The sequence below is a fragment of the Homalodisca vitripennis genome, unplaced genomic scaffold (genome assembly GCF_021130785.1).
Source record: "Homalodisca vitripennis isolate AUS2020 unplaced genomic scaffold, UT_GWSS_2.1 ScUCBcl_3043;HRSCAF=8300, whole genome shotgun sequence".
Classification (NCBI taxonomy): domain Eukaryota; kingdom Metazoa; phylum Arthropoda; class Insecta; order Hemiptera; family Cicadellidae; genus Homalodisca; species Homalodisca vitripennis.
The window spans coordinates 23598-49023 of NW_025779153.1; the positions used below are offsets into that span (position 1 = coordinate 23598).

Consider the following 25426-nt stretch of genomic DNA (forward strand, 5'->3'; position numbering starts at 1 on the left):
CAACTATTATGGCAACTGTCGGAACAGGTGTAACAGATATTTTATATCAGGTACTCGTCTGTCTGCAAACCGAAAGTACCTGGTACAGGTTACTGTTACAGGTACTTTTACGATATTGATACTTTACACGATTACCGTCGAAGCACTCGGACTCATTTAGCAGTAACGGTATCTGGAACATGTACCTATAACATTTTGGGATTACTCTGAACGTATGATTCTGAATCAGTACATTTTGTATTCGGTTATTGAAAATAGCCTACCAGAAACCACAAGAAATAGTAAGAACTAACCTCACTTTCGTACTTGCTGTGTGACGGTGAAATTAAAATATTTAGCGTTTGAAAAAATTGATTTATTATACGTGTAGTGCCGTATATTTCGTAAATTAAAATAGATATAAAGGTTGAATTTTTATATTAAATTACGATTTATATCAAAGTTCCAAATTACGTATTATTTTGGTCAAAAATAGACTACTAGGCGATCGATTATTTTAAAATAAAATGCTCTGAGGGGCAGGGTCCGTTTATCTTCCCCATCCCTGCAATCAACACTATCCAAAGGAAGACTTTCAAAAACTAATATCTATAAGACTAATTTGTTAGTACAGAATGCTGTGGCTCAAAAAGTTGTTTCTGACCAAGGACATTGAAATTCTCAGATAAGAACATATCTGTTGGTTAATGTGTTGGTCCACTTTTGCCATAAGTTTCTCTCCTTGCAGATACAGGTATTTCTGTCCAAAGTGGAGATCCTGTCCACCCTAGCCCTACTCCTTTGACCTTCCAACTTGCTAAGAGACATCTGACGACATTCACTGAGAATAAATTTTTTGTTTAAAGCTTTTTATTGCCGATGGATGGTTTGAAAGGATAACAGGATTTGCCACTGTTATTTGTTATAAAAGGTATAACACAACGTTTCGAGTGTTTGAATTTATCCTCTTCATCAGGTAGGGGAGGTATTAATACATACAAAAATAAAGAATAGAAAGAAGTAAAGAAGGGAAATAAAAGGGTTAAAATATTCTTAAAAGCTGCTTGGAGTCCAGTCCAGGATGCAAGTCCTGAGCACAAATCACAAGTATGAGTATCACAATCACATATCACACTAGCAAACATGACGAAGAGGATAGATTCCAATCCTTGAAACGGTGTGTTATACTTTTTATAACCTATAACGGTGGTAATTGTCCAAAATCCTGTTATCCCTTCATTCACTGAGAGTAAGACACATCCAGTACTGCTGTGACTGATGTTGGTTGCAGGCGAATTTTATGAATTGGCTACTAAATTTGGTTTGGAATTTTTTTTGTAACGCAGCACATTATTTGATTTATTTTTGCCTGCAACAAAATCAGAACAAGTCAGGTGACACACCCAGTGTACAAAATGTTGGTTGTAATTGCTGTAGCAGCATGTTTTATTTTTACTAAACAAAGAAGACCAAGAAGATACTGGGTTATATTTTCTTTACAGGCAAGAGTAAGGTACAGTGACAGCATTCTCTTAAATGATTCAAACATAAATGGTACATATCATTTGACGGAACAATTGAGATGCGCTGGCAGAATAAAAACTTAGAATATCTAGCAACTATTTTGAAATTTCAATTCTTGGCACTGGACATATAATTTGCAAGAAAGCCACAGTGGGGCTGATAGGCAAAAGGAGTAAGTTCCAGACGATGAGGGCTGCAACCCACATTGGCAACCAAAGTCGGTGTGCCAATCTTGTAGGAATTTACACAGTCCATGTGGATTCTCATTGGGTCTTTTTCCTCCATTGATCACAACCCCAGAGACTCTTTGTTATGGGCTGGGCATCAATCTCAATACTTGGTGAATGGATAGTAGCAATGCGACTGACTATAAATTGAGGCCTACTTGGGACAAGCTGAGTGTAAGAATAAGTTACACAGTCACAACTTACTCACTTTCAGTTTCATGCTCCAAAACACTTACCAAAGCTGTTAAAATGTCTAAATGTCTGCTTTAATATATAAGAGCAACTCTAAGCACCATTTTAATTGACTTGGTTTCTGTTGATTTATATATTTCACTTTGGAATTGGTTTTCTAGCAATATGATGAAGCTGTGGGGTATGCTGTTGGTGTTCATTGCCTTCAACTATGCTGATGATAGCCTGCTATCACTGGACAGATATCACACACACGAGGAGATGATAAGTTTCCTCAAGAACTTCACAAAGATGCACAGCAATCTTACCAGACTATACTCAATAGGGGAGTCATTTGAAGGTAAGTTCATTGCATTCTGTTTTTTATTTTTCACCCTAGAAGTGGGGAAATGGTATTCCCTCTTTTTATATGCAGACCCTTAGTTACAAAATGTTACAATACTTTTGAGTTTTTGAATGAGAGTCATGTAAAATACATATTTTACACAACTACTTGTACAAAAATACTGTTATTACTGTATATAAATAGATGGACAAGTACAGTGCAATCTCGCTAATCCAGCAGTATATCGGGACTGGTAGTGTCGGATTACCGAAATTGCCGGATTAATGGATGTATGGGTAAAAACGTACGAAAAACATACAAATGTACATTGAAATTTATTAGAAACCGGTTAAAGTATAGTTTAACATAAGTAGAACGCAAAAGTACAATTGGAAAATAACTAAATACACAATAGAACGTAATAAACAAACAGTACAGTATGCCTAATCTGGCTGTGAAATAAACAACGGAAGGATACAGTACAAAAAATTTGACAGCTCGCACAGTGCCGGATTACTGGACGTGCCGTATTAGTGCACGGCCGGATTGTAGAGACTGCACTGTATACTAATTAGTTTTGGTATTCACTTTATTTAGTATTAAAATTCTCTGTAACTTTACGACACATTACAAATATTCAATTAAAATTTTAATTGCTGACCAAAATTTTCATATGTATCTTTAAAAAAATAAATAATTTCTTAAGAATATAGCATAGTACTGGAGAAAAATCTTTTTCTCAACATCACAAAACATTATTAATTATTTTTAAAGATTGGGTGAACATTTTCAAAGCAGCCCATATAATTCTGTATTTATTTCATACTACTTTCCACTTTTTCAGCTGTTATCAAATGCAATAATTTTAGGTAACTTTGTGGTGGTTTTACATTTTTAGTTTGGATGTTGAGTAATTTTGTTTTGTATAAGTCCAACTAAAACAGCTGATAAACCATATTGTATTATAACATGAAAGTAACACAATCTGTTCTTTGCTGAGAGAAAAATAAAATTCATTACATGAAATAACTTTATAAAATTTTAATAATTTATATCTTTATATTTTGTTTATATGTAATATTTATTACATTTTATAAGTTTCTACAATTTCTTATCATTTCCGGTTTATTTAGCAATTTATTCAGGAAGCTTAACAATTTATTTAGGATCCTTTCAATCAATAACGTAGCCAGGAACAAAATTTTGGGGGGAGGGGGAGGGGCAAGATGACTGATATTTTTCCATAGTGGACAGAACGTAAGGTAATTGCAGTCAACTCATTCCCCATTTTTTTTTTTGTTCCTTAAAAGTTTCTTGGCCCATTTCCATGTTGAGAACAATATCTTAACAGGCAATGTCAGTAATACTGCATTATTTAAATAATAATAGTTGAAAAATAAAATTTTGGGGGATCCGAACCCCTTGTACCCCCTTACTCGCTACATCCTTGCTTTCAATGCATTACTGCCCCATCACTTTTTTCTGTGTTATGTTGCTGATGCCCAAAACGTATTCTATTCACTATCCATTCAATACACTAGGCTTAAGGCAAATTATAATGTTTGGATGGTTGTATTTGTTCTAATTTAATCACCCTAAAGTTATCTGATATTATTTTATCAAACTTTTCGTCAAGGATTTTTGATAAAAGAAATTATTTCCTGTTGTGTTCTCATCAAAGTAAATCACTCATATATACCTGTTCAAGATGTTTTAGATTGCTCATCATAGTTTAAATCTTTAAAGATGCTTTATTATTTGTCACATGTCCTGAACCCTAAATTCCTAGAAATTATCATTAATAATGCAATTTAATGTACTAGTCATTATGTCATCGTTATGTCATAATTGAGTAGTAATTGTAGACAATTCTAAAAAAATTCTTTGCATTTTTATTATTTAAATAATAATTTGTGGTTTGTTCTCATTATGATTATGAATATGAACTTTAAATCCAATTATTTTTTGTTTATTAATTTAGATTTGTATTAATTTCTGCTCTTTAATTTTGTACACAACTTAAAAAAGTCTATTTAAGAAATAGTGCTATGCTTTATATGGAATCAATATGGCACTAAACATTCTAAAGCATAAATTAGATATATCTTTTCCACTATTCCATCATGGTGAAAATTTATGGGACACAGAATACAGCATGAACATATTGATGGTCTATGGACTGATCTAATGAATAGATTCTTACATTCTGTCAAATGACAGTCCTGCGAGTGATGTAAGGAAATCCACATATTTTGGCATGACATATTTCAACTCAGACTGGTTTGTGAATATATGTGATCTTTGTATGAATGTTTACGAACTGTGTTTCTGTAGATCTTAAATGATTTGACAATGCCACCAACTAATTTGCTTTTTTTGTAATTTTTTTATCTGCATTTCTGGTGCAGTCGCTATTCTTTAGAAACATGTGGGTTTTAAATGCACCACTTGCAGTATTGACATTTGGTTGTATGTAATAACCTATTCTTAGTTGATAAAAAACACACGAAACACAATTTGTAGACTCTCTAAACCCAATATTTTCTTTTTCATAAAAATATATAAAATGCTGAGGACTTTTCATTTATAATTTATCTTCAGTCAACCAAAATGCATCTATTTGTTTTATTTTTTTAGAACAACTATTTAGTCACTTAACTTTAGAATAGAATAATAAATTATCTCAACGTAATTACATATTCAGCACTTTTTAGTATTTATTTACTTCTTCTTATACATATACTTATTTATATATTTTCTTCTCAACCTGTAAATAGGACTTTTTAAGTGGAAGATTTAAAATGTTTACCTTGTATAACAGGTATACAAATAAAGTTAAAAACAGTCTTTGGTTTGTGTCACATTCATAGATATTTCATTTCAAATTGTTCATCAATAAGAAGGGACCCATTAAATCATTTTGATTTGGAAACCACTCCATTGGATTCACCCAGTAGATTCAATATACTTAGAAGTATTCCTGAAATTCCCTTTACCTATCTAAATTCCAAAATTAACAGAAAATAGAATTTTTGACTCTTGGATTACCTTTTGTTCTTTATCTTGCAAAGTGCAGATAGGATAATTTAGCTTAGTTACTCGGAAAGCTAAAATAAGACCAATGTTCCAGGAAGAGAGTTGCTAGTCTTGAGGATCAGTGGGGGGGATGACCTGCTCCTGAGGCCCAACTTGAAGCTGGTGGGCAACATCCATGGCAACGAGGCAGTTGGGAGAGAAGTGTTGCTACACTTCATTGAAGTATGTATTTCAAACACATTTTTGAGAACTAGGTCTCCTGCTGGGTGTCTTGATTTTAGCGCCATAAGAACAATGTTAAACCCCAAACACTATTATGACCCTATCTTTAATCCTGGAATTGTTATCTCATTTTACTGATATAACTGATATATAGGTTTCTAAATTCTTTTTATTTCTCTTCATGTTTTATTGGTTATGCAGGAAAAATTTAAAATTTCTTGGAAGTGTACACTTTATAAGCAAAAATGAAAAGTTTGGAAGCATATAAATTATATATTTAAAATGAGATATCTTCTATAAGTCTAAAACTAAATATAAGAGCTTAAAAATCTTTAATATTTAACACTGTTCTTATAGGGGAAAACACAATGCCACCAGTCATAGTGAACTATGATTCTTAAAAATCAATTTTTCAATATTTTATCTTTAAAGCAATAAGTACTAGTGTATGAGTTGAATTTGAGTGTGTGTTGAGTTAGTTTTATTAGTAATCTTCTAAGGACAATTTTGGAGTTTAAAATAAAGAAAATGTAAGAGACCTGTTTAACCTTAGAACTAACAATCAACATTATAATGTCAATCTGACAAGCATGTGTGTTGACAGTTCATATAGTACCTATATAAATCAACACTACCACCACTACTTATGTACCATTTCAAACGGAAAGAATTGCTGATTCAATGGTGAAATTCATTTTTGTTGTTTTGGCAACAGTTATGCCATAAAACTTGCCAGAAGGATTGTCTTCATCTAGCAAATTTGAAAATTAGTGTGGTATCATAGGTATGGTTTATTTTGGAAATATTTACTGTGAACATTTTAACTTTCATTAACTTTTGAAAATAAGTATTTATATTAAAAAATTTAGGTATATACCACCACTTTTCAAAAATAGAAAAATTAGAAACTGGTTATTAATTTATTTACTGTTTTGTAGTGTATATAATTCTCAAAATTTTAGTATATTTTGGAAACATTTAGTGTAAAAAATAAATTTTGTTGTTAATTTTTGAAAATAATCGTACCTATTTTAAGAAATTGAACCTTTCCTGTATTATTTGTGGTTTTTACAATATATATTAGATACCATTAGTTTTATGAAATCACTGTAGCCAAAACAAGAAAACAAATTCCACCATTGAATCAGCAATTCTTTCTGTTTGAAATGGTATACATTAGAATCTGAGATAGCTAATTTATTTTTCATTTGATCTAATTTCAGATAATATATAATGGTATCCAGGTTTTCATGGAAATATATTTTCTCCAACAAAACTTGGATACCATTATATATTATCTGAAACTAGATAAAATTACAAATAAATTGGCTATCTCAGATTCTAATACTTATAATATTATCATACTTTACCAGGGGGAGTCCCACCACTTATACATGAATTAAATGTAGTCATTTTTATATGGTTTATGCACGATGTTTTTATACCATAATTATCTCCACATTGCCCTGAAAATAATGTATAACATATAGGTTTGTAGTAAAAATTAATTTTTCACAAAATGTTTAAAGTACAGGTACAAAACATGGCCTGCCATATGAGGGAAATATAACTTCCAGTTCGAGGGTTCAGGAGGTTATGGAATTTGTAGTTTTTATTTATCTTGTTTTAATAACAATCTTAAAGAAATTTGAGTATATAACCTATAAGATTACATTTATGGTTAATAGCCTCAGAGAGTTATTAATATGAACTTCCCCAGGAAGTTTACTTCTGGGATGGTTTATACCTGTCAATTGAACCTACACTGGGTACAGCAACAATTGATGTGTCACTTATATCTTGGCAACCTTATGGATGTGCAGGAGTGACTCATTACTAACCTTTGCTATTGGAGTGGTTCGATAGGTCTAGTCTACTGCAGAGAATAGCTGTTGGAGTGGGAGAAGCTCCCTTAGTGTTAAAGGCTGTTAGAGTTGACATGAGGGAGTGGTGTACATGCCAGCTTTGACTGTAAAGGCTGTAACAGAGCTAGAGCTGGCCTTCCCTTTGTTCTAAGTGGACATGACAGAAATATATCCAGCTATCCGTCCTTCAATTCTTGATGATTTTGAAATAAAGAGCTATTCTCTCTCTCTCTCTCTCTCTCTCTCTCTCTCTCTCTCCCCCCCCCCCTCCCACCCTTCCCTACCCCTGACCTATCCTGGATATCCTGTCACTTCAGAAGCAAGCGCAGAGGTCCTTTTAGGACTACGTGCAATTTGAAATTTCTCAGCTTCCTGTCCTTAGTAGAAATATTAGCTTTTATCTTATAATACAAAGTAGTATGCAAATATTTAATGTTATATGTATCTTGTATCAGTAAGAGGTTTTATACTGAAGTTAAATTTCACGGATGTGGTTATTCTTGCAGTACCTGGTGACCGAGTACAATAAAGGGAACAAGAGAGTGAGACGGCTCCTTGACTATGCTCATGTGCACATCCTGCCTAGCATGAATCCTGATGGTTTTTGCCTGTGCTCTCAGAGATAACGTGGTTGACGACCACGACTCTGAGCCTGGAATACATCCACCTGGGCACTGTATGGCCAGGGATGGCAGGTATAATACATTTTTTGTGTGGGGAAATTACAATTTACAATCCATCTTATTATATTATTGTATTTATGAACCTTATTATTACATGGTATGCCTGTCCACTGTTGAGACTAGAAAGAGACTCAACCAATGGATTATCTTCGAAACTTGATCTTACGTAAAAAAGAATTTTCTCGTAACATTTCCTCATATCGTTCTCAAGATATTCTTTGGACAGATAGCCAGAAAAGAAATTTCTCAAGGCCTCTACTTAAATGAAAGGCTTCACTGATATTGAGTTTAAAGGAGAATGTCCTGTGGAAGAACATTTGCCATCATCAAACTCGACCTTGCCTATATAGAAATGAAGTAATTGATCTTACCATTCAAGCAAAATGTCAAGTCTCCAGCTCAATTCATTCCCAAGATATCCTGTGAAAAAACATGGTAACAAATAAGACATCAGAGATTTTTTCCAGCCCCTACCTATGTGATAGGCTTTGCTGATGTTCAACAAAGATGCAGAAAATAAACATTCTTTGGAAGATCATTTGCCATCATTAAAGTTAATCTTGGCTATGTAGAAAATATGAAGTTATATGTAAGATTTCAATTCCACAACTGAAATAGTTCTCAAGATATCCTGTAAACAGATAGGCAGGCAAAACAGATTCCTACTTGTGACAGGCTTTGCTGATGTTCAACCAAAGAGGAACATCCCATTCAGTTGAAAATGCTGAAGTTTTTTGTTATTTCAAAACACTATCTTTATATGTGTGCGTACATTATCTAATACAACCTCAATTCTACCGGCAACATGTAAGGCTATGTATTTAAAATAGCAAAGTTTTTTAAAATTTACAATTATTCTACTAAGAAAATATTATTTTCTTTTACTTATGTACTGATGACCTTTATGTTGTGTACGATGCCATTGATAGATGAATTGATAGAATTCATCTCACTGAAACAACATATGGTTTCTTCAGTTTGTAAGTATTTTCATAACACTTTACTCATTACTGATTAGTTTCCACATGATATTGCAAACTAGTGTACATAAATTAAATACCTACTTGAAGTAGAAAACTATGTCAGCTTGTAAATAACTCTTTATCCAAAATTAGCCTGAACTGAATGCATCGAAAGTAAGAGGCAGACAACTTCCATCATCGTAGTATAGCAGTGTTGAAGGGAGGTTTTTGCACAAAAAGAATTATGGTCAGATGGAATATTTTGAGATGGTGAGTGAAGCTTTTTCACCTTCTACTTGGCAGATCTCATTTGGGATCTCATTTTGTGTACAAAATAGATTTAACCTTAGATGGCCATAAAGACCTCACATAACTCCATAAAAAGCATTGAGATCATCTGAGATTGGATGCTCAGACCAAGTTTACCTGTGACTTCTTCATGATTTGAAATAATTGCAGCACTCTTTATCCATACACTAAGATAACGATGCTTTCTTACTGTCTGTAAAAATGATTTTTTTCCGACCTTTATAACTCAAACCTATGTGCATACTCCATTACAGTATGGGTGCAGAATGGTTCTCTAAAGCATCTATACTTATATATTAGAACTGTTTTAACAAGTTAAGTTAAACAATTTTACACAGGAAACTGGCAGTTTCAATTTTGAAACTGAAATAATTCTATACTCTAGCAGCTTCTTTCTTTTTGCATTTGATTATTTAGTTTGAAAAACAAAACACTCCAATAATAAATTAGTTTTATTTGTGAAAGGCCTTTCATTTTCAACAAACACATCATCAGAACGGTGTAGCTGGAATAGAAATGTAATAAAACAATTGTGTTATTGAATACATATTTAAAATTTAACATCTGTCATGGGTTGTCAGTTTCACGTAGCACAATCTGAGTCTGAGCTCCTTATGTTCCACAACAGAGAAATTGCAATTGCAAACCCATAAATTTAATAAGTAAAAAAATTCAGTTTTGAATAACAGTATCAGGAAAAGAAATTATATTTAGATAAAAATATGTAATTTAATTTAGTGACAACAATGTTTTTCTAAGGGCAAACAGTCTCGGCAAAGACCTGAACCGTAACTTTCCCGATTACTTCCGCAAGGTCAGACCGGAGAGCTGCAGAACGAGACATTGGCTGTGATGAGATGGCTGGATGATTTTCCTTTTGTGTTGTCTGCGGCTCTCCATAGCGGTTCACTCGTTGCAAACTACCCCTTTGACAACAGCAAATATGATAGTGAGTACCTTACCTGAAAATGTTTTATTATTATTAGATTAATTATTTCAACTCTAATAACGCATACATAGTAGTAAATTATTGTGTATCTGAGGTCATGGGACAAAATATTAGAATTTATTCATGAATATAAATTGTTCTCAACATTTTTTTTTCAAAAATACATTTTTAAGATCTACAATTTGATAAGCTACATAGTTTGATAAAAATGAAAACTTTTTATTTAGTACTATTACTGGTGGATTTAGGTTATGAACTTTTGAAGTTCAATCATATTACAATAATAACTGAATAATGTCTTTATTGTAATGGAGAGTCATACATTTTCTGGTTCTAAATGCAAACACAAATTCACTAATTTTTTTTAGTGCGTTATTATTAGTGCAGATGTGCACTTTCCTCTCATTCTCAAGCGTTATTGCAAAATCTTATGCTGTAATTACACTATTTAATTTAAAAGCACATGATTGTTTCTGTTTAAATTGATTAATACAAATTATTTCATTGTAGCATAAGACTCTATATAGGTAGGTCATCTTATATAGGTTCCATCTGCACAGTTGGACAGTAGGGTCGAACGAAAAAATATATTTTTTTTATTTCAATATATAATAGTGATAAAAAGTTGCCTTTTGCTATTATTTAATCAATTTTAAAGTTTAAACATGATTGGAGTAAGGTAAGAGGTGCCGCAAAGTTTTAGAAATTGTGATTTTTTAGTGAAATTTATCGAATTTCAATAAATTTGTATCTGTAAAGAATACTGTTGTATTTTTCCATTTATGCTTAAAAGCCAGTTATACGTGACTAAGATGTAGTAGAATCAGATAATATGATTGGAATTGATGTACTTCAACCTGAAAATTATGATATAGAAGATGAGTTTTTAGCCGAATCAACTGATGATGAAAAGCCTTCCACCTCTTCTCAGGCCCTAACAAAAATATGGTACAACTACCGACAGTAGCTTCTATCTGTGGTAGAACTGGGGTTTCAGTCAGGGTTGCAGCAGCTATAGCAAGTGAGGTTGTTAAATATTTTATTTCTGAGGAGAACAAAAGTAACGTCATTGACAGAATGAAAATTCGAAAAGCTAGAGCCAGTAATCGAAAAAAGGCAGTGGCAAAAATAAAATTGGAGAGAAATAGGGTTGTTTTTTTTGTGGCAGAAAGAATAAGACAATTGTTAAAGAGAAAAAGAGGAACAAATTTTCAGAAAGACTGTCGTTGAAGAACACGTTTCGTTAGTTGAAGAACCTGGTTCTTTATTTCTGGCACACGCTACGGTACAGTTGGAGGCATAAAATAAAGTATTTTCGAGTGTTTTAATAGTAACTGTGATTTGAACTTGAACAGTGTAACTGCAATTGGATGTGATGGCACTGCTAAAACACTGGAGCTAATAATGGTGTTATCGCTCTATTAGAAAAGAATATTCATAAGTCTTTGCAGTGGCTAATATGTTTGTTTCATTGCAACTAGTTGCCATTGCATCAATTATTTTGTCCATTAGATGGAAAAACAAAAGGACCTAATGAGTTCGGGGGAGTATTAGGTGAACTACTTGAAAATGTCATGAGCTTCCAGTAATTACCTACTCATTAATAGAGGACAACCTTCCTGACCTAGAAGTGAAACAAGATCTAAATACCAATCAAAAGTATTCACTTGAAATGTGTAAATCAATTTCAAGTGGAATCTGCCTCCCTGATCAAGCTATGAAGAAACCAGGAAAGTTAGCACATTCACAATGGCTGATATTGGCTAAACGTATTCTCCGGTTGTGTGTTGGAACAGAAAACCCTCCAGAAAACCTGAAAAACTTTAACAGATTATGTAGTTAAGGTGTACTCTCCAATTTGGTGTCACCTTAAGCTGAAGCCCTCTTGCGTAAATGGAGCCAAACACTTATGGCGATTGATTTCGTTGTTACGTTATCTTTCCGACGAGCATCTTAAAATAATCGACCAGTTATTCCAAGAAACAGCTACTTCGCTCACCCTGAAAACATGTTGCTCTGCATGTTAAGTGATGACAGAAAACACATTAGACTTCCAACGACTTTTGAAGGCAAGGTCAGATGAGAAGAATGAGGTACGGAAGTTTGTGATATCTATACTAAACTTCAAAGCTGATGATACATCGGCATTATCAACTGGGCTGACGTAACAGAATCACAAAACCACCAATGACAAAGCACGTGACTGATGAGGACTTAGCCAAGTACATAAGTGAATCACGAGAAGATGGCCTGATGCATTCTGTTGATTTTGCACGTTTTACCTGCCGTACACAAGCAGTGGAAAGAGTAATCAAGCTTGCAAGAGAATCATCACTCTGTGTTTGCGGTATCGAAGAAAGAAATGGATTTGTTAAAGCCAGAATTGCTTCACACAAGATGATGCCAAAATTTGAAACACAGAGACACTTTAACTAAAATGTATAATTGACAGCATTGAATATTTATTTAGCTTTGTTACAATGTTTCATTTGTGTATTATTTGTATTTTATGAATATAAGTGTGTTTATTGAATAGATTGTGACCTTATTGCATAGGTTTCATTTGGTTCAATATTATCACTGTACTATAAAAATTAAAGGAGAAATTATTAAAAAAATGTAGGCAAAGACACATCATCACATATTATATCTAATATATAACACCCATATCTTACTACAGCTAAGCCAAAAAAGTAGTACATAAAAAATCTTTCTTTTTCAAATTGTAATACCCACTAAGTGGGCCTATAAAAATGATAATGGCAGCAAATTAAATTCGTTTTCATGATTTTAGGCTTAGTTTTAATTAAATTGAAATAATAAACATAAAATACCATCCCAAAAAAATTAAATAAAATTCTAGAAAATTTGAAAATGCATAGACGAAAACTATTTTCAAGGATTTTACGGCACTCAAGACGTGTTTCTAGCAAAATTAAACTTTGTAGAATTACTTCTCACATAAGAAGACACATTTTTTTATTGTTACAATGTATAAAACAGAAAATTATTTTTTACCCTATACCAAAGTTCCACCCTATTGGACAGTTTCTGCTGTCAATTCCTCAGTTGGGAAGTTGTAAATAGGAGTTCTCATTCTCAAAACTGAAATATTTTTTGAAATATCAAGTAGTATTTAAAACATCAACTTCACTAGTTTTGTATGCGAAAAACATGATTGTGTAGTCAAGTCATAATTGGTTGGATTTAAGTTAACACCATGAAATATTCCACACATAATGAAGCTATAGTGGGAAGGGTTGATTCAATGGATGTTGAGTTTAGCTCCATTTCACCTTCGTCTTAGTGTTGAAACGATATAAAGAGTTTGAGCTTCTTTGTTGCTGAATGTATTTTATCTCTTCAGATGAACATGACTCTAGGTACTAGGAGTCAGACAGTATCAAATTCCATACAATGCACTAAGAGGAAGGTGAACTAAAACTAAAGTCAACAGTCACAAATCTATTGAATATATAATATATTAAGTATCCTTTAAATTATCAGATGATTTGTCATGGCCAAAAATTAATTATGCTATGCTAAAAACCTTAAATTTTGTATCATTTGTCATGTGATAAAATAACTTGTATTGAAAAAATATGATTGACTACCTAGCAGTTAACGCAGTTTTCCACACAATTTTATGTTGAAAAACAGAGACTCGATGGGCATATTCTTTTTAAATTATATCCTAAACACGCTTGAGATAGGTCGTGGTCACTGAAAGATATTCAAATCTTCTGATCCATTTTAGATTTAAGGTTAAAGATCAGTGTTATGGAATCCTGAAGCTGGACAGTTATTATAAATACCTGTGAAATAACTTGAATTTCTCCCAACATCCCATGATATTTGATTGAGTATTTCCAACAAATTCTGTACCAATTATTTTAGGACAGTATGTGGAGGAATGTCAAAGTCCGTAGTTTTTCAGTACTAAAGAATAAGAATAAGAATAAGAATAAAGAATCATTTTATTCCATTGATCTGTTTTACAGAAATAGGACAAGTCATTTTAAAATTACATACATTGTTAAAGCTAAAAATTACATTAACACAAAAGTGTTGTAAAAAGTTCACATGAAATTTAAGTAAAGTAGCAATAAATAAAAGTAATTATAGTTAGTTATAAACTAAAACCTAACATTAATATGGCAATTCATGAATTCCTCAATGCTGTAAAAAGGATTTTTCACTAGCCAATCATATAACTTTTTTTTAAATATTTTAAAGGAAACAAGTCTCCTCGCATCATCAGGCAGCTTATTAAAAAATTTTATAAAATTTAATTTAAACGAGCTTTTAGTTTTAGCTAGTCTGTGAGGCAATATATCAATCTTATTCCTTCCCCTAGTGTTGTATTGATGGATCTCCTGTCTTGTATGAAAAAGATTCAAATTAGATTTTGTATACAATAAAAACTTGAAAAATATAAAGATTTACTATTGTGGGAATTTGAAAATTGTACAAAAAGAGGTTTGCAGTGTTCAAGTGGGTTGGCTCCTCCAATATTACGAACAGCCTTTTTCTGTAGCACAAGAATGTCAATGACATGTGAAGAATGACCCCATACAAGTAGACCATACAATATGTGCGACTGAAAAAAGCCCAAAATATGCCAATCTTAAATACTCTGGACTAACAAAACTTTTGAGTTTCCAAAGTAAGTAATTTACTCTAGAGATTTTGTTACAGACAGTATCTATATGAGTTGACCAGTTTAATTTTGAGTCTACATTAATTCCTAGGAGCTTGACCGATACCAAATTGATTTCCTGTTTGAGGCTTAAAGTAATACACTGTGTTTTATCCAAATTGCATGCTAGCTTATTTGCTGCAAACCATTCATAAGCCCTTTTCTCAGATTGTTGGGTAATTTGTGCCAAACAGTCTAAATTATGATGACTAGAAAGTAAGGTGGTATCATCAGCGTAAATCACTGAATGAGTATTGAGGTTTTTAGGAAGATCATTAATATAAACAATAAAGAAAAAAGGCCCAAGAATAGAACCCTGTGGAACACCAGTTTCCACGGTTTTCATTTGAGAGCATTTATTCCTGACACATACATATTGCAATCTATTGGAAAGATATGACTTAATAAGTCTTAAAGCACAATCACTAACACCGTAAAATGCAAGCTTATCAAGAAGAACATCAACAAGGACACTGTCAAATGCTTTACTGAGGTCACATAAAACTAATGAAGAGGAATCCTTTTTTTCAAAAGCCTCTAGGGTATGATCAATTATGTTTAATACAGCCGAAGTTGTAGATCTTCCCTGGCGGAAGCCATATTGACTATTTGAAATTAAATTATGAAACTCAAAATAGCCATTCAGCTGGTTGTACATAATTGATTCAAAAATTTTAGAAAATATAGGGACAATTGAGATTGGACGATAGTTATGTACACAATTTTTGTCACCTTTCTTAAACACTGGAGTAACTTTTGACACCTTTAGTTAAAGGTGAAAAAAAACCCTCATTCATGCAGTTATTTAAAATTATCGCTAGGGGTTCACTTATAAATTCAATAGTACTTTTAATAATGAAATTCGACAACCAATAATAGTCCATAGCTTTTGAATTTGAGAATTTTGACACAGCCTTTATAACATCCTCGGCTGTAACTGTTAGCCAAACAAATGAATTTTGATCAATCATTCGTTCTCCCAGAAAGTAATCAGGACTATGGTGACTGGGGGGAATTCCTTCACTAAGCTCTTTAATTGAGTTTATGAAATACTGGTTGAATTCCTCAGGATCCAAATTTACATCTTGACTGTGTGTAGGTGAGTGTTCATTACTAATCACCTTCCAAGCAGCCCTGCATTGGTTAGGAGCTTTACTAATATACTGCTCAACTGCAACTTTTTTTGCTAGTGTTAATTCATTCCTATACCTTCTTTTATGTTGAATATATACATTATAAGCTGCCTGAGTTTGCTCTGACCCCCTTAAATTCAAACTTTTGTAAATTGTGAATAATGCAAGCATTTCATTTCTTGTTTTGGCTAGTTCCGGTGTATACCACTTGACAAGTTTAGTGTTATTAGACCGTGATTTATTTGAGGTTTTTACTAAGGGTGAGCAATAGTGCCATAAGTCAACAAATTTTTTTAAAAAACTATTAAAAAGTGTTTTAATGTCAATTTTATTTTGTTTAAAATCATCTATCATGTCCCAATTTTCTTTCTTTAAATAATAAATAAACTGATCCAGACTTTCATCACTGTGCCTTCTAATAAAACCATTACTAGCTTGCAACATGTTTTGATTGTTCTGTAAGTGCTTTGTGGAAAACATTTAAAAAAAAAGGGGTACATGGTCTGCAAGACAATGTTTCACCAAGTGTAGTAGTAAATAGCTTTTTATTAAAATTAACAATAATATTGTCAATGCAGGAATTAAAACGTGTAGGTTGATTATTTGTAATAAAAAGATTAAATGATCTGAGAATGTTACTAAATTTAGAAAAATCCAAATTACCATTATCACTATTACCCATTTCAATATTAAAATCCCCCAGCTATGAGTACCCTCTGGTTATTAATTAGTAACCTTTTGACAGCATGCTCAAAACAGTTAAAAAATTTGTTAATATCTCCATTTGGAGATCTATAAATGCTCACAATCAAAATATTTTCTTGTATTAATTTTATACAACATATTTCAAAATCTAACTCAAAATTAAATTTAGATACATCAACAACAGAAAATTGTATTGTATTTTTAACATAAATACCAACTCCACCATTTTTCCTAGTTTTTCTACAGACTACCCTGGCTGGAGTAAAATTCTCTGGTACAAATAGATCTACTTGATTTTGTTTCAGCCAGTGTTCTGATATACAAATTAAGTTTATATTTTTTTCTTTACATATACTTTCTAACTGCAATATTTTGTTTCTTAAACAACATACATTTACTTGCATTAGTCTAAAAAAATTGTTGAACCTTTGTTACAATTTTCTGAGACACTCGTAACTTTTTCACTAGCTACATCAAACTGGGAGGAGCATATAGGTAATTGTGGATTTTGTTTGCAGAGGGGAACAACATTATGATTAATCAAAGCTGGTGGTGGAAGAGGGGGAAAATCTTCAAGAGATGTCAAAGAGGCCGACAGTGTTTGATTATGAATTAAAATATCAGCTGAGAGATCATTCCGTTGCCGCAAACAGAACTTTTGGCTCACCCACAATGTCTGTTGTTTGGTCTAGACTTTGATGAGTAGTACTGCTGGCATTCTGACTTGCACTAATAGGATCTATAAATGTCTGTTCATCTGACGTTTTTTTAATATCAGTCTTTTTCAGATGTTCGGTTATTATATGTGCGAGATGGTGTTTTCCTGATAAATTAAAATGGAGTCCATGTTTCGTATGATGATGTCTCTGCATTGATCTCAAATCAATAAAAGAACCTGCATTTAAACCGTCTGAAATAAGTTTAAGGTTATTGTTTAATTTCCTGATTGCATCGTTCAGAAATGGTTTATCAAACCTAAAAGGGATGCTTATTAAACTTAAATTTGTAATCTGTGTAACTTTACTGAAGATTTCATAATCAAAACTATTGGGTTTGTTGGATGAATTACCAATGTCATCAATGTTGTTAGTTTCCAGCCAAAAATATAGCCTGGTCATTGAAAGTGAAATCTTCCTGTCAGTTCTAGGAGATTTTTTGCAACATAATTAAATGGTGCTCCAGAACTACTCACTACTGTTACCTTGTATTCACAACCAAGTTTATTTTGTAAAATATGTCCCAAAAAATCTTCCATGACTGTCCGCCACCAACATTACTCTTTTCTCCATTTTATTTTGATCAACTTTTTGTGTCTTCATCACCTTGTTATTTTGAATTTTACTTTTAGTTCTGTGTCGAGTTTTAGAAGGTCCAGTAAGTGATATTGAAATGGGGGCTTTTAAATTGTCGATAGAGTGGATATTTTCAACACCCAGAGGTTGGAAGCTATTATTAAGGGGAATTGAAAAACTAGGTGGCAGAATTTTTTTTTTAGTTGTCTTTTTCTGTGTTTTGGAAGATTCTTTAACTGATGGGGAAGATGTCTTAAAATATTCCATAGATTTATGTTCACTTTTTTGCAATTTTATTATCTCTTCTTCTCTTTGGAGTATTAGTGATTGAAGATATGAATTTTCATTTAATAACCTTTTTATTTCAACATTAGCGTCAACTAAATCCTTATTTATTGTATTTATTACTAAATTAAGACTTTCTATTGATTCTGTTAGAGTTTTATTAATTTCATTATTTATTTTAAGGTCATCTTCTTCTAGGGATGCAATAGTACTAAAACCGTGTTGTCCATTTTGAATATTTGAGTTAGACGAGCAAACTTCACAAATCCATTCTGATTTGTGTTTCACATTATTTTATTGAGTTCATAATTATTCACACCAATACATTTTATGTGATGCCACAATGAACAGCTACCACGACAAAGAATAGATGGAGACGTTTTTGTAATGTTTTTCATACATATTCCACAGGGATGTTTTACTATTTTCCTTTTCATTGTATTGATAAAAAAATAAAAACTCTCTAGTTGTGTATAAGTGGCAAATGACAAGTCTATAGGAATAATGTATTTAGTTAAACAAATATTAGTATGAATAAAGTCACAATAAATATAAAAATAATAACAATAATAAAATTTTAAACAATAATAACAGTTTTAAAAATTTTAATAATTATTTACTCATGAAACACACTTATTATTAGTCCTGCTTATTTACAATCAGGCAACAGAGAGCTTGACAGTTGAGAGATAAGGATGATCTAGTTGTCCATAACTCACAGCAGTACAAAGGTCAAGATTCCTGCCAGCCAGGCCCTCCTTATCAATATCGCTGATAAAGATCCCCCTTATCTCTAAGCAATAATCTTGTTCTTATTGGAAAATTAAAATAGTTTTTCTATGATAACTTCTCCACTGTTATTATTTTTGTTAAAAATGTCACCTGATACCAAACCAAGCCGACTTTCTTCACAGATTGGTGTAAAAAACTTATATACTTTCTTAAAAAAAAAAAACCACATAAATTTTAACTAAAACACAGGAGCAAACTTTAAAGTGTAATCACTGTGGGTCTATCCCCCACTACCTCCCCCACTACCATTTTAAACGCAATGGTTTAAAATTTTTTTTGATGGGGTTAAATCAAGACTATTGTAGTAAGTTCTTATGAAACGGCTTTAAAGGAGGGTGTTCTAGTTTTGCCTATCTAGTTTAGAAACAGAAATAGGCATATTTAGGTTCATACTTGCTATTGCTAGTGTACATGGTGAACAGCTTCAGATGTTAAGTGAAATTGCTTTATCTATCTATATATGACTAACTGACTGATTCATCAAGGAACAGCAACATGAAATTTGGTACATATGTCTATCTTATGCCCTAGAGGCTTTCAAGGATTTTTCTCTCAGTCTTCAAAGCTCCACCCTACTGAACTCTAAATGCAAAAATTCCCTTAAGAAATGTATTGCTTTAAACAGGTGTCATTAATGAAAGAGTGTGTTAAATAACTGTTAATCAACTGTGTGATTTGGTGTCACTTGGAAAGAACGTAAAAACGTTATTTACTGTAAAGATTGTGGTGTCTGCCACTTTTATTTTGTTGGCCGGTGGTTGGGCCAACTATGATACATAATTTTTATTAATCAATTTAAACACAAACAAAATAGGCAATAATTTGACAGTTGTCACAGAACGTAATGTGCTGCGCAGTGTCAAAGTACTTTGTACTTATTGCTTCAATTACTATAATCAGTCATTGTATGGTACATATCAGTTATACAGTTATCTAAATTTTATTATATGTAGATTGAAGCAGTGAAGAATTTTAACGAATTAGTTTATTCTGCTTTTTATTTAATGGACAAAATTCAGAATGTGTATGTGTAAGGTACAAAAAAGGTTGCATTTGACATTGTGGGACGGTAAATTTACAACAGTTACAGAAACAAAAAAGATTCAATGAACGAGTCTCATTTTAAATATGTTATTAGTATAAATCAAAAAATTTTTGAGTTTTTCATATAAAGTTTATATTTTTTTATTGTGTTTGAGATTAATTATATCTAAGGAGACATCACTCATGATTCTTCAATTAAAAATAAGGGATTAACGCAATGGTTTAAAAATTTTTTTGATGGGGTTAAATCAAGACTATTGTAGTAAGTTCTTATGAAACAAATTTGTACACATTATGTTTAATCCACTATTGAAATTTAATTTAAAGTTTAATTTCACAGAGGTATTAGCGGGGGGGGGGGTGAATTAATTAAGCACAAGCGTGCATCTCTATAGCCTGGGTTCAAAGTCTAGTAAAGTGTAAAGTAATAAGCATAGACTTAGCTGGGCTTTGTTAATGGACATAACTTGGTCCAGTGTTGCACGTAGTAATTTAAAAGTATCTATTTCAAATTCATAATGAAAACATTTTTATATTTCTTGGATTTTTATGTCTCTTTTGCAATTTAAATTTTATATTTTACACAAAGAAGAAATCCTCTTGATAGTTCTAATAAAATGCCCATGAAATTATCTTCTTTGTCGCCAACTTTATTGGAGCTCTTCAGATGGATGTTGACTCCAGGTTCCAGGAGTCAAGTCTATGACAATGTCAGATTTCAGACACTGAACTAAGTGGAGGGTGGAATGGAGCTGAACTCAACATTCGTTTTACATCCTGTGTTGCACTACTCGAGTTTAATTTGGAAGTATTTACACTCTCTCGCACTTTGCAAAACTTTATTTGCGCTATTTTTGAGACCTGTTATTACTTGTAGTTTGGGAACAGTTCTTCAAAACCGTTGATGTATCTCAGCTTTCCCAAGAAGAGGTCACAAAGCTTTGGAAGAAATGGCGGCCTGGTTCGTTCTACCTGAAGTATATAACTAACTATGAGCACTGAATGTTTTAAACACCACAGCTGTTTTGATACATAATCCGCTTTTTAACAAAAATAAAATTAATGCATTTCTTTTCTGCACTATTGTGACCTAACTGTTTACTAACAGTAAAAAATCATACGGTTTTGCTGATTATTTTTTGTTTAGTTCTTTTTGTAGATATGCTTGTTTCTGGTTATGGTATTAAGTTTTTTATCTTATATTTAATATTAAATTACATTAGATTTTTTTTGTTTTTAAAGCTTTTTTGCCTAATACTTTGTGTTATTTTGTCATTAAGCCTTAAATATATTTCCTTTTAAAAAACTAATAGTCAGAACAGTAAATTTACTCTGTTTTTAATTGATATTCCATTTTTGTAATTAGTAGTAGTCATCAGATACCACACAGTGTGATACTGAGGGAGGACTGAGATGTGGTCATGACGGTAGTGGTAGTAGTCATCAGATACCACACAGTGTGACACTGAGGGAGGACTGAGGTGTGGTCATGACGGTAATGGTAGTAGTCATCAAATACCACACCGTGTGACACTGAGAGGGGACTGAGGTGTGGTCATGACGGTAGTAGTAGTAGTCATCAGATACCACACAGTGTGACACTGGGGGAGGACTGAGGTGAGGTCATGACGGTAGTGGTAGTAGTCATCAGATACCATACAGTGTGACACTGAGAGGGGACTGAGGTGTGGTCATGACAGTAGTGGTAGTAGTCATGAGATACCACACAGTGTAACACTGAGAGGGGACTGAGGTGTGGTCATGACGGTAGTGGTAGTAGTCATCAGATACCATACAGTGTGACACTGAGGGAGGACTGAGGGTGTGGTCATGGCGGTAGTGGTAGTAGTCATCAGATATCACACAGTGTGACACTGAGGGAGGACTGAGGTGTGGTCATGACGGTAGTGGTAGTAGTCATCAGATACCACACAGTGTGACACTGAGGGAGGACTGAGGTGTGGTCATGACGGTAGTGGTAGTAGTCATCAGATACCACACAGTGTGACACTGAGGGAGGACTGAGGTGTGGTCATGACGGTATTGGTAGTAGTCATCAGATACCATACAGTGTGACACTGAGAGGGGACTGTGGTGTGGTCACGACGGCAGTGCTAGTAGTTGTTACACATCACACAGTGTGACACTGAGAGGGGACTGAGGTGTGGGTCATGACAGTAGTGGTAGTAGTCATGAGATACCACACAGTGTAACACTGAGAGGGGACTGAGGTGTGGTCATGACGGTAGTGGTAGTAGTCATCAGATACCATACAGTGTGACACTGAGGGAGGACTGAGGTGTGGTCATGGCGGTAGTGGTAGTAGTCATCAGATATCACACAGTGTGACACTGAGGGAGGACTGAGGTGTGGTCATGACGGTAGTGGTAGTAGTCATCAGATACCACACAGTGTGACACTGAGGGAGGACTGAGGTGTGGTCATGACGGCAGTGCTAGTAGTTGTTACACATCACACAGTGTGACACTGAGAGGGGACTGTGGTGTGGTCATGGGGACAATGGTTAGTGGTCACCAGACACCACACAGTGTAACAATGAGCAAGGACTGAGGTGTGGTCATGATGGCAGTGCTAGTAGTTGTTTACACATCACACAGTGTGACACTGAGAGGGGACTGAGGAATGGTCATGGGGACAATGGTAGTGGTCATCAGACACCACACAGTGTAACACTGAGCAAGGACTGAGGTCTGGTCATGACGGCAGTGCTAGCAGTCACCAGACACCACACAGTGTGACACTGTGTGCGGACTGAGGTCTGGTCATGACGGCAGTGCTAGTAGTCACCAGACACCACACAGTGTAACACTGAGCAAGACTGAGGTCTGGTCATGACGGCAGTGCTAGCAGTCACCAGACACCACACAGTGTGACACTGTGTGCGGACTGAGGAATGGTCAAGACGGCAGTGCTAGTAGTCACCAGACACCACATAGTGTGACACTGAGCAGGACTGAGGAATGGTCTTGACAGCTGTGGTAATAGTTGTTAGACACCATACAGTGGGCATCATTGAGTGCGTTGTTTGCATGTGATTCCTGGTAAATGGACACCTGGTCTTATACTCTGCCTGGTGACTGAAAAGATTACAAACTCCTCATCAATTCAAGTGGCACTCACATCTGTAATTGCCAGCCTGCCTCTCCCCATAATCAATTCTGTTCTCAATGTGCAATGACCTGTTTTGTTAATTTTTATTTAGTTCAATTATTTCTATTATATATGTAATCTTCATACCAAAATAAAGAAAATGAGGCCGAGTACGCTTTTGGCTTTACTAAGTTTTTTGTAAATAGTAAAGGCTAGTATTTAAAATGTTATGATGATAAAAAATCATCATTATACTTCTTTAATACATTATGTTTAGACCCATCTTTTTTGTTTTTTTTTTTACAGAGATTACATATTTTATTTAACATTTTAAAGTATTAAAAATAAAAAGGTAATTCTGTTACTTAGTGGTTGTTAATAATTCAGAGCAAGCAGGTAGTAAGGTTTTGATGTTGGCTGTTTGTGGGAGTTTTTTTTTATTTAGTGGTAAAGGTCCTATAATGTTTCAAAGGCTAAAGCTTGTTGACCAGAGTATTGACTAACTTAAATAATTAAAAGTGCCCTGTTTAGTCTTGGTGGTGGTTTCATAGTTACTAGGGTTTATGGCATGATTTATGTACAAATCAGAAAAACATTTCAAAAATCTCGCTATATATTTTAATATACTCCAATGTACTTTATTTTACTTGTTGATTTTTCTAAAGATATTTAAATTAAAATAATGATTTATTTCCCAGAAAGAGTAATAGAGTCCGTAGACTAGAGTTGGTGATAACACAGGTTTCAAGGTCTTTTTGAGACTAGAACTCTTATTATCTGTTCTCTCCACCTCTTACTGTATAGGTCTCTAGTTACTCTTTTAATCTCCTCTGCTTTTTTATAGCTATAATCTTTTGGGTGAAGGAGCAAAGTAAGGAAAACGGAGAAAGTAGGTTCGGCTAGTTAATTTTTCAGAGGAATATTATAATGAGTGTGAATAAGACTACAAGAAATTCATCTTGGCTGTCATCTTAAAGTGAATTGTGTGATGTTTATAGATTTTGTAACTTTCAAACTTTATTGAGACTTTAAATACACCCAAACATAGTTTATATAGAAATTTCAGTTTTGTGAGGATAGTTCTCACACTACAGGCAACACATGCTGTTCTGGCACCAAACACAAAATGTACTTTTGGCACCCTCACCACCACATGATTTAATTATTTTCCATAGCTCAAAAGAACTTCCTCCATGGCATGCTTTTTATATGTAATAAGACTAATTACTGATACAACAGAATATTACTTGTTTTTTATTTTTTTCCCAAAAATGATCAGTACAAAGAATTTTATTTCCAGAATTTTGCATAAGATTTATCTATCACTTCATTTAACTGACACAAATTCATTTAAATCCAAGTCTTGTTTTTATTGGCAGGGTAGATATTGTCTTTCCTGGGTAATTGCCAAATTCAAATTTGAATTAATTTTATTTAAAAAAAAAACTGTGCTCACCACTAGCAACAGGTGAAGGTAAAAAAGTCAACAAGATAAGTAGTAGCCGCTTGTACTAGAGGCTCTACCAGTATTTATGTTGACATAATACCAACAGGCCAGGAATAACAAATTAATATTTGTTTATGATTAAATTCGAGATCCAGTGTAACACAAGCTGATTTTTACTCAGTGAAAGTATAGTAATTTTTCAATTTTGTTAATTTCCCCTTTTGCTACAATTGGTAACCCTGTAACTGCGCAGGCTCGTTGTCCAAGGAGCCAAACCTGACAGAAGATGATGATGTGTTCAAACATCTCGCCCTGGTCTACGCCAGAAAACACCCTACCATGCACAAGGGGAAGGCTTGCCCAAATAATTATGCAAAAGACACATTTCCGAAGGGAATCGTCAATGGGGCTGAGTGGTACCCGCTCACAGGTACGTTTGTATACATTGTAATTTTAAATTGTTAGATTTGGTGTCTTTTTCTATCTACATTCTGACATTACAAGAGTTTAAATACTAACAAACTTAGAAAAAAACCCACTAAACCTGTTTTAGAGTGTTTTGTAATAAAAATAAAGAACATTTCATCATTTATTTTCAAATATTGAAGTACATTTCCATATTTATATTATTCGAATCTTGTTCTG

At 33.4% G+C, this 25426-nt stretch overlaps 1 protein-coding gene across 1 annotated transcript in view; it reads left to right on the forward strand.

Annotated features, from left to right (window-relative positions):
* The window catches only part of LOC124372383 (carboxypeptidase M-like), a gene marked incomplete at its 3' end in the record, with an annotated part of 33160 nt that extends 7949 nt beyond the window's left edge, over positions 1 to 25211 (forward strand). Inside the window, exons 2-7 of the mRNA XM_046830771.1 lie at positions 2084 to 2262; positions 5378 to 5505; positions 7877 to 7970; positions 10139 to 10273; positions 21101 to 21184; positions 25035 to 25211. Of these exons, the coding sequence (XP_046686727.1) occupies positions 2088 to 2262; positions 5378 to 5505; positions 7877 to 7970; positions 10139 to 10273; positions 21101 to 21184; positions 25035 to 25211 (793 nt within the window). The remainder of the gene's footprint in view (positions 1 to 2083; positions 2263 to 5377; positions 5506 to 7876; positions 7971 to 10138; positions 10274 to 21100; positions 21185 to 25034) is intronic.
* Between the last annotated feature and the right edge of the window lie 215 nt (positions 25212 to 25426).